The 11,197-nt window shown below is 35.3% G+C and overlaps 1 protein-coding gene and 1 pseudogene across 1 annotated transcript; both read right to left on the bottom strand.

Moving 5' to 3' along the window:
• Positions 1 to 2,652: 2,652 nt before the first annotated feature.
• Positions 2,653 to 4,136, bottom strand: LOC122821708 (migration and invasion enhancer 1-like). The gene is made up of 4 exons (XM_044099848.1): positions 3,998 to 4,136; positions 3,695 to 3,792; positions 3,490 to 3,566; positions 2,653 to 3,420 (listed from the first exon to the last, which is right to left on the bottom strand). Exons 1-4 carry the CDS (start codon positions 4,024 to 4,026, stop codon positions 3,337 to 3,339), a joined length of 288 nt encoding a protein of 95 aa, XP_043955783.1. The 5' UTR covers positions 4,027 to 4,136; the 3' UTR covers positions 2,653 to 3,336.
• Positions 4,137 to 7,296: 3,160 nt separating this feature from the next.
• LOC122821710 lies at positions 7,297 to 8,769 on the bottom strand (annotated as a pseudogene).
• Positions 8,770 to 11,197: the final 2,428 nt, after the last annotated feature.

Raw genomic sequence — 11,197 nt, 5'->3', positions numbered from 1 at the left:
CCTGACTGCACTTAGGAGGTGATTCAGCTGTTGGATTCAAGCGTGTTGGACCAGGGAGACATTTAAGAGTTGCAGGACCCGGTCCTTCGAGGACCAGAACTGTCCACCCCTGTTGTAGACTAAACACTAAATGCGCTTAAATATTGTGTTATCAATGCAGTTTTTAACTGTTTACTGCCAAATTATGTCAGTCAGTTCCTCCAGTTTCTTGAGAATTATCGTGAAAATTCACATAAAATCAACAAATCCCCGCACTTTTTTGTGCTAATAATTGGGAGTTTATTGCAGATTTTTCTCAAACATTGTCAAAATGTTCTTACTTGAACTAAACGGCTGCTTCAGCCTTAAATGGTGTCAGATTATAGTCCAGGATCTATGCAAGAAGTTGCAAATAAGTGCAAATATCGGAAATATTATTTTTATTGCAAAAAATCACAAAAAGTCACAAAATTCTGGAGGATCTAAAAAGATGTTCAATAATGTTATTTAATTTTAACAATTTATTGATATCTTAACAGTTTGTGAACAAGTTTTGTAATACATTCTGGCACATCTGGCCCTTTAAGAGCATTCAGGATCTTAATTTGGCCCAAAATAAAAATGAGTTTGACACCGCTGGCTTAAAACATTCAGTTATTTTATGGTTAGTTATTCAAATATGAGCTCTATCAGCTCCTCAACAAGCAGACTGGTGTGAGTTATCACTAAGAGCCAGAATCAAAGACCCACCTACAGCAAAAAGTCAACACAGCGATGGCCGTCATTCATTCATTTCAATTCAGCTAAACTTTTATTACATCGATATTAAATTAAATCTTTTTTACCTTAAAAATTATCATTTATAGATGTTCTAGTTTGTTTATTTTATTTTATTTTTTATCATGAGCATCAACACAAAACACTCCTGAAAACAAAGTAACAGTTTAAATTTCTCAGTAGTGAAAGCTACAGTTTACTTTTATTTTTTTAAATAAACATAAATAAAGATTTCATGCTTATAATCTTTCAGCTGTATTATTGTTATTATTACTGTTTTTATTGTATTTTGTTTATTTTATTTTAATATTAATTTATTTTTTATTTGCAGCCAGGTGGAGATGAATGGAAGTGGGGGAAAGCCACATTTGCTGTTATTCCTATAATAAATGTTCTGTTCTAACTGGATAATTAAAAATAGAAATAAAATCATATAAAATAAAAATAAATAAAAAACTAAAATATAAAAACATCCTGGGAATCACAAACTCAAAAAGAAAGACATTTAAAATATTTTTCACTATGGTACATATGGTATTACCCAAGTTAGCTTTGCCTGATGTTAAGATGTATTTGATCATTAGAAACTAAATTGAAAGAATGAACTTGGACAATGACCAATTTATTTTTATTTCCACGTGGAATCAGAGCAAAATGCACATAATTTGATGAAAATGTAATGTCAACAATTTATCATTCAGTTTAACGTTGCATGATCTACTGCAAGAAGGCTCAACACTTTGAAAAATTGACTTAATCATCAGTAAACCTGATGTTTGGTAAAATCCCAACAGTTTGACGCCTATCAGTTAACAGGGTAGAAGTAAATACTGCCATCTTCTGGCGATCTGTTTGATCTGAAAATATAAAACAATATACATATATAAATGCATATTTATGCATATAGAAGTGCATATTTATTTTATTTATTTATCTTTTCACCTTGTGTACATATTTTGTCATGTTCAGTTATGTAAGAAAACATCACATCGGAGGTAGACCGCATGCCTTTTATGTTATTATAAAGGCATGTCTTATATACTTTTAGATTTTAAATAAACAAATAAAACCATCAATTTCAAAAAAAAAATTTTTTATTAATTAGGAATTACATTAAATAAATTTAATTTATTTAAATTTCACACTGTTATATTCAGTGTAACAGAATATAAATTCCATCACATTAAACCTCAGTTTACTGAAGTTTGAGGTTGTAAAGACAGTAGAAACATTCACTGTGTAAAACTACAAGGAACATAATGTTGGCAAACTATTGTAAACTTTTTAGCTTCAGTTCTTCCACCTGTGATTTCAAATGAAGAAGAAAAAAAAACATTTAAATTATCTTGGCTTGAAAGAGTAGAAAACTCAAGGGAATATCAAGATCGATGCTTCAAATAGTTTCATTCAGCAGCATTTTACCTGCAGCCTTTTATTTTCATTAGTAAAATGACTTTCATTGTCATTAGCTTTTTCATTAGTAACTTCTTTTACTAATGAAATAATCTAACTCTCCATGAGAAGATCAAAATATATATGCACACCAACATCTTGGTCTGGTTTCAGAAGATTTTCTTTTCAGAATGAACACACTTAAAGATGGTAGCTTTGTAGATGTTTAACAGGTAAAACCACAAACAGATTCAATCATAACATTTAAAGGTGTCTCAGACACCGAAGTTTGAAAATGAAAGATTATCAGTAGCCGTTGTCAAGTGGTCTGTTTATGCAAAACAAAACCTGTTGCACAGGAACTGCCTGCTCTACCAGAACATTGGAAGTCCAGGGATTAAAACAGGAAGCCCAAAGGAGCGTCATGAGCAACTCACATGTCGACGTGGGAATGCTAAGAAAAACTGGTGTGGCTGGAGAGAAGAAGAGATGACAACAACTGTATATAATAAGGTTTTGCTTTATTAAAAATCTGCAGTTTCAACATCAATTGAAGTGGAAAATGAGAAATCTTATTACAGCAACAGATGATGGTTCTCAGATAAGCAGCTGAATATGTGTCCAGTAAGTAAGGGTTTAAATTAAATAATGTGTTTTAGAACAGATTTAAAATTAACTTGGTTCATGCTCACTTTAAAAACTTAAAGCCACAGAACCAAATTTATACCCAAACGCAAAGAGGAAATTACAAAATAGAACTGCTCAACACTTGTGCAAAGACATCAGTAGTTTCTCTTCCTATTTTTGTTTCACCCTTGAAAATATTTTGCATTTAATGTAAATTCCAACCAGCATACGACAAAATAAAAAATAAAATATTCAGACATTGGGGCATTTAAAATGCCAGCTAAAGAGGCAGAAGTGCGTGCGCTCCCTTAATCTTATGTGTGACAACTTCTCCTTATCTCTGTTCCTATAAATGAACCTCCAGAAAGGCATTCTCATACTACAACCTTTATAATTTTAAGTTACAGCAATCATTAACAGCCTGAAGAATCTAATAGGAGAAAAGAGAGAGGAGCCAGCTGACACAGCATGTGTTCAGACTGTTTCATCCGGGCTAGATGTGGCTGGGCAGGGAGGCGCCCTCCATCATGCTGCTGATGTTACAGCAGATCAGAGGGAGAGCTACAAGATGACGCACGGAGGACGGCTTTTGGTGATCTTCTCCACAGGTTTCCCATCATAAACAGCCTGGACTGCATTGATAATCTACAGCAGGGTAAAAATAAATATATAGCACAAACCAGGATGCTCACTAAATGTGTGCAGGATACTCACGTCATCCTCATATGGGAAGCCACCGGTCTCAAGCTTGGAAAAGATGAGCTGCCCGTTTATTACTATTTCGAAGCTGCCTGTAATTTCATAAGAAAAAATAAATAAACCAACTTTAAAGAGAAGCCTTTAAGGCAGCCAGAAACATCAAAGCAATATCAAGATAAACGCTTCAAATAGCTTCATTCGTCAGCAGGACTTGATTTACCTGTCCTCCCCACAAAGCCGGACACATCCGCATCGGGAAACTCGCTCTTAGCAACACTGGCGAGCTCCCGATAGCGGGGTTCGTAACCTCATCCACCGCTACAGGGAACAAAGAAAACATGGAGATTAAACTAAAAACAAACAGAAGCGCAGCAGAAACATGTAGCTGTACACTGGCAACGATAACTGCTGGTAAACAACGCCATAGCTCCGCATTAAATTAGACTCAAAGGAATAATGTAAGATCCAAATGTTAAATAATAAAGTTGGAGATACGGGAAAAAGCACCAAAAATGAGAATTACCAGTATTCAACTTTAACTTCCACCCCCATTTTCGACGTTTCTCAAGCTGTATGCGTCCGCAACTCGGTGCTACTAGCTTCTACAAAGGGCGTTTGTATAATGTTGCTAGCGAGAGGGGCGGGGCTTATTTTACGTAGTGGATAAACGTATGCGTATCATACCCGGATGAATCGTTTTATTTACAGAACAATGTATTTATTTATTTACGTCAATGTCATTTATACATATTTCGACAAATCATATACACGATCTAAATAAAACAAGGATTTTAGTTGTTCTTCACTATCTTACTAAAAATATTTTTTTTCCTGAATAACTTGTGCTTTATCCTTTATGCAAAACCACTATTTGTATAGTTATAGTTAGAAAAACGTTGCAGTGCCTTTTGAAAAACGAAAAGACAACTTTTAATTTTGATAAATATTATTATATGAAATTGCCTGTTTTTGTTTCTATTTTTAGGGTTTAAAATAAAGAAAAACACGAAAGTCTTTCAAAAAGAATATAGTTTTCAACCCAAGAACAAGAAAATAGATCTAAGAAAAATATTGCTGGTACTGAGTCAATCTGTTGTGGAAATTCAATGCAACTATTTCTGATAAAGCTGAGTCACAGCTTTGTTTTTATATCTGTATTTATAAACATTGATTTACTTTGCAGATCCACCTTTTGCTATAATCGCATTTGCAATCCTTTGGTGCTTCTACGTTTCTTCAAGGTACACACATTTGGAGATGGAAGGTTTTGCCTATACCTGTTTACAAAATGACTCAAGCTTATCAGTTTGGATGATAAGCATGTCTGAACATTGATTTTCAAGTCATACAACAGATTCTCAAATGGATCAGGTCTTTTGACTACTGGTGCTTAGCTCATGATATTGATCAAAGCCATTCTGTTGTTGGCTTTGCTGTTGTCCTTGTCCTTGTTGTCCTTCTTTATGGCAAACCTACAGTATATAATATTATAGTAGTATATAATATACATGCTATATTATCTCAAGGTGCTAACTTATAATGAAATCCAGCAGATCAATTTAAAAAGTGACAAAATTAGTTTTTCCTACTAAGTAATGGTACAGTATCTTGTTCTCTCTCATGTCAAGTTAGTAATCATGCAACATTGTATCTGTCAAACTTTTTAACCCACTGTTTTGCATGCTGCAAATCTCCATAAGGTTCCAGAGAGGGACAGTCCAGCCATGGAGATTTTATCATACTGCAAACATAATGCCTTAAAGTATCAAGTGGTCTGAAAAACCAGAATGTAAACTGGTTTCCATCCCAGTTCCATCCCCTCCTACTGCACTGACACATTATCCAAATTGATACCGAAGCTTTGGCCTCCAGTGAGGGATAATTGTGAAGCTGTACGTTACAAACTACACAATGAGACGAACTGTTTTAGACGTCCTCATACCATATAACAAAAAGAGAAACACTAGCAAAACACTTGACAATGAAAACAATAAAAATGTCCTACATACAATGTTACAGAGGTGCAGAATAAAACTACAACGGCAGAGGAATTACTGCCTTTAGACTAACTCTTCTAAAACTGTTTTAGTTTTATAGTTGAACATACATTTGAAAAATTACAGAATATTTGTGCTTTAGTCCAGTGTTGTGAAAAAGTATTTGCTTTTTTCTTTATAAGTGTCCCCTATTTTTAATTTTTTTTTGTCAGGCCTAAATATTTCAAGGTCCACAAATTTGATTTCAAACATTTTAAAAGTGCACAAAATGCAATTTAAAATTATTATTTGGTTTATTGAAAGAATGAAATCTATCTAGACCAACTTGGTCCAACTTCTATCAGTATTTTCTGTCAGATTGCAGTAAGTCTTTTGCACTGCTGTATTTGAATAAAGGCCCAGGGCCAAGTATTGCTTATTGCAAATTTTCTACAAAAATGTTAAAAACATTGGGTTTAACTGTCCACTAACTCCCACCTGTAGATGGCAGTATTTTGTATTTTACAACGCTGCTGCTTCAACCTAATTTAATTTCTAGTTATTAGTTTGTCCGTGATCGATATAACAAAGTGACAATTAACGTCATTCATAAATGCAAATATCACAAAATTCCGTGAAACTATTTCTAAATTAGCTAAATTGGTGATTTTAATTGTAAAAAAAATCTCAAACTCAGTCACAAAATCCTGAAGGGGCTGAACAATATGAGAAGATGCTTCATTTTTAAAATGCAGAGACGGGTATTTATTAATAATTTAACAGTTTGTTTATGGGTTTTATCAGCATATTCAGGACTGGCCCTTTAAGAACATTCATGATCTTGATTTAACCCAAAATGAAAATGAGTTTGCAAATTGGCCTAGGACATCTATACTGTCCGCTTGATGCCTGGGTCTGAGTGATGTAGATTTTGTAAAATGCGCCAGCGACCTCACATACTCTAATACGCACTCAAAATGGCGTGTAGTCATGGACAATAAAACATCCGGTCAGAGAGTGGGACGGAGACCATCACACTGCTACCATCATGTTTGACTGTGGGACTCCTGTTCTTTTTTAAAATGTTGTGTTAATTGTGTGGCAGATGTAACAGGATGCGTTTTTGTCTCATCAGTCAGTTTCAGTCAGGACACTTTCCTGAAAGTGCTACCTGTTTTTTGGGAAAACGTCAATGTTGCTTTGTGTTCGTTTTGGTCAGCACTGGTTTTGGCATTAAGACCTGCTCATGTAATTTATTTGGTTTCACAAATTTCACTCTATACTACAAAGTATTTTGTTCCTAAAGATGCTGATGGATTCAAGGTTCTGCCTTTGTCATTGCATTGAGTTGAGCAAAAACCATCCATTTTCTAGACATGCGTCAAAGGAAAACGTTACCGATTCGGTAAAATTTAAAATCTCAACATTGTCCATGTCTTCAGGAAGCCCTCATGTTTGATTGTTGGTACTTGTATACATAAAAATTAATAGAAATAAAGAATATATATATATATATATATATATATATTCCTCTTGTTCTAGTTTCAGTGGCTCTGTCTTTTGAAGTGAACAGACTTGTTGAAAAGATTGTAAATATTTTACAGGTAAAATCACAAGCAGATTCCAACAGAACATTGAAAGGTGTGTTCAGCACAGGAGATTTTATGCAAAACATAACCTGTTGCACGGGAACGGCCTGTTCAACCAGAACATTAGAAGTCGAGGGATTAAGACAGGAGCCACCCAAAGGAGTGGCACGAGCAACAAACATGTCGAGGTGAGAATGCTAAGAAAAACTGGTGTGGGTGCAGACAAAACATTGCATTAAAGAAAACATGACAACCACTGTCTTTAACAAGGGTTTACTTTAATAAGAATCTGCGGTTTGAAGTGGAAAATGAGAAAAGAAATCCCATTACAGTAATGATGATGGTTCTAAGGTATGCAGCTGAATATGTCTCCAGTATCATAATACTGGAGAATATGTATTATGAAATGAAAGACAGTCTTGCTTAAAGCTATTCAAGCCACAGAACCACAATTTATACCCAAAAGCAAACACTAGCTCTGAGGAAACGACAAAATTTATATTGCCCAACAGAGTTGTGCAAAGACACCAGTAGTTGTTCTTCCTATTTATCCATTTCACCCATCAAGATCTTTTGAGTTCGATATAATTTCCAACCTGCATGCGAAAAAAGAAAACAAAGAGGAAAAGAAAAAGATTCAGACAGCAAAGGCATAGAAAATGCCAGTTATCAAGGCAGAAGGTAAAGAAGTGCACTCCCTTATTCCCATCTGTGACAACTTCTCCTCATTTCTGTTCCTATGAATGAACCTCCAGGAAGGCATTTGTCATACTATAACCTTTATGAATTTAAGTTACAGCAATCATTAACAGCCTGAAGAATCTAATAGGAGAAGAGAGAGGAGCCAGCTGACACAGCGTGTGGTCAGACTGCTTCATCCGGGCTGGATGTGGCTGGGCAGGGAGGCGCCCTCCATCATGCTGCTGATGTTACAGCAGATCAGCGCTTTCTGGTGATCTTCTGCACAGGTTTCCCATCGTAGGCAGCCTGAACTGCAGCCAAAATCTACAATAGGGGGTAAAATAAATATATAGCACAAACCAGGCTGCTCTGGATTCAGAGTAAACTGAATGTGTGTAGGATACTCACGTCGTCCTCACTTGGGAAGCCACCTGTCTCAAGCTTGGAAAAGATGAGCTGCTCGTTTATTTCAACTTCGTAGCTGGCTGTAATTTCAGAAAAAAAGAGGAAGAACTTTAAAGAATTTTGGATTGAAAAGGAGCAAGGAAATTAGGAGATGAAAGCTTCAAATAGCTTGACTCGTCAGCATGACTTGTGATTTACCTCTCCTTCCCACAACGCCTGTCACCTCCGCATCAGGAAACTCGCCCTGAATGGAGCGGGCGAGCGCCGCATAGCGAGGTCTGTAACCTCATCCACCGCTACAGGAAACAGACAAAACACGCATTTTCAGCTAAACGCAAACAGAAGCGCAGCAGAAACTTGTAGCTTTAGACTAACAGTGCTAAAGGCTGGTAAACAACACCACATATTCGCAAAAGAAATTAGACCCAAAGCGATAACATAAGATGCAAACGTTCAATAATAACACAGGAGATATTTTAAAAAGCAGCAAAAACAGAGAATTACCAGTATTCGATTTTAATTTTCACCCCCATTTTTGACGTTCCTCTCGTTCCTGTGTGCGTCCTCCACTCAGCACTACAAGCCTTTGCAAGACAGCGCTTGTATAACGCTGAGTTAATGAGAGGGGCGGGCTTCCTATTACGCAATAGAGCTACGTATGCGTAAGATGCACGGAAGAGTCGTTTTATTTGCGGAACTGTGTTTATTTGTTTGAGTCAATGTCAATTATTGATCATTCTACAAATGTGAAACAAACAAAACAATGATTTGTTTAACTTCTATTCACAAAAAGTATATATTTTTTCCGAATAACTCGTTTTACCTTTTAAACTACTGTTCGGATAATTAGAAAAAGTTGTGTGGTCATTAAAAACAAGAGACAACTTATAATTTTGATTACATTTAAGTATGTTTTAAAATAGAGTTAACATAAAACTTTGAAAAAAGAAAATGGTTTCTGAAAATTGACCTTAAAAAATATTGCTGGTACAAACAGTCTGTTTAGAAATTCAATCCAATTATTCAACAAAAATCTGAATCCCAGCTAAAACACATTTGTTTTATACTTGTATTTATAAACATTATAGTTTACTAAAGAGTTATTAAGAGCGATGCGCAAAGACTGGTGCATGGTGTATTTTATTACTTTGTATTTTTGTGTTTTTATCATGTAAAGCACTACGAACTTCCTTGTTCCTCAAATGTGCTATGCAAATAAACTTGATTGATTGATTGATTATGGCTCTGGAGCTTCAGATTGCAGACCCGTGTACTAAACCTTCACAACAATGTCGTGTAACAACCAGTTCCCAGCATATTCAATTTTATGGGACAAAACAAAATAAAGTAGTGTATGATGTATGAAATGGAAGAGATCAATACTTTGTAGATCCGCCTTTTATTATAATCCCTTTTGCAAATCCTTTGGGATTTCTGTGTTTCTATGAGGTACACACATTGGGATACGGAAGGTTTTGCCGATTCCTTTTTGCAAAATGACTAAAGCTTATCAGTCTGGGTGAAAAGCATGTGTGAACATTGATTTTCAAGACATGCAACAGATTCTCAAACGGATTAGGTCTTTTGACTACTGGTTCTTCTTAACTCATGATATTGATCTCAGCCATCCTGTTGTTGGTTGGGTTGTGTGAATAGGGTCATTGTGCTTCTAGAATGCAAGCCTACTGTGTATAGCATGATAATATCTCAAGTTAACAATTTCAAAATGTGATGCAAAATGTTTGTCCTAGTGTGTTGTGCACTCTCTCATATCAAGTTAGTGAGTATTCTGCATTGTTTTTCATGGTACAAATGCCTTTAAGGCTGCAGAGAGGGACAGTCCAGCCAAGGAAATTTTGTCCTATTGCAAACATAAACAGGGTTTATCTGAGGAATAAATATAAACTGGTTTCCATGAAAGGGCCCATATGATCCCAGTTCCAGTCCTTCCTGCCGCACTGACACATTATCCAAGTTGATACTGGGGCTTTGGCCTCCAGGGAAGCAATTATGAGAATCTGTAAGTTACTAACTACACAATGAGGCAAACTGTTTTGGACTTCCTCATATCACATAACCAAAAAAGGGATTTTGTTTTTGCTTTATTTATTTATTTTACCTCAGAGTGTCCAAAATTCTAGTATTTATATCTTGATTTGATACAATTGAGCCTCCTCACTGTATTGGTTCCCTCTTTTTACAGCTTCTACAACCGTTTGTTAACAAGTCGTAACATGTTTTTCCGAGCGTTAAGATGCCTGCGCCGGTTTTCCGGTTTTACCTGGGGCAACATGTTGCTGTGCAGGTCTGCACAGCTGCGTGTGATTATCATGGCAGCAAAAAACAAAAACTCTTTGCTCTGTTTTTTCCCCAAAACAAGCTGAATAAGTTGAGTAATACTGATGGATGCAGATAATGTAAGCTAAATGAATACGTGCTGAAACGTCACGCTAAACTTAACAAGATTAAGGAAAGTTGTTATCTATGTTCAGAGGTCGGTTACATTTACTGGAGCAACGTTTTTTAAAAAAAATAAAACAAAAACAACAAAAATGTTTTTTGTTCTTTGGATTAACATTCAAGCTGTTCCGGTTTAAACTGGTTTTTCTTTTAGTGCAGTTTTATTGTTGCATCACTGCCCCCTTCTGGTCAAGAGAGGTATTGGTGTGGTAATTCACTGTCCAAAATTATTTCGTTTAGTTAATATGTGACAAAATTATGTTATCATCACTAGAATCAATTAATTAAACGTAACAAACACATTTTTATGTGTTAACTTAAAATTAGATATGAACATAATATGAGCAGTTTCACTCCTTTGAGGGTAGGAGTAGTTTTACTACACTGTACTTCTGAATTTTTCTTGAGTAATATTTGAAACTATTGACACTTTTATTTGAGTAGATTAATTTTGTACCTGAAGAAATAAACTCCAGGGATTTCGGCAACATATGAGCTAATGTTTATAATATTTCATAAGTTATCTTGATAAGTTAATAAAAATTGTTAATTTTTTTGACTGTTGTTCTGACAAAACATTTGGAATTTTACAAACTATTTGTGCTTAAATCC

This window comes from Gambusia affinis, linkage group LG19, assembly GCF_019740435.1.
Source record: "Gambusia affinis linkage group LG19, SWU_Gaff_1.0, whole genome shotgun sequence".
NCBI classification, from domain to species: domain Eukaryota; kingdom Metazoa; phylum Chordata; class Actinopteri; order Cyprinodontiformes; family Poeciliidae; genus Gambusia; species Gambusia affinis.
Note: the sequence above shows the minus strand (reverse complement) of the source record. Positions and strands in the feature narration are given on the sequence as shown.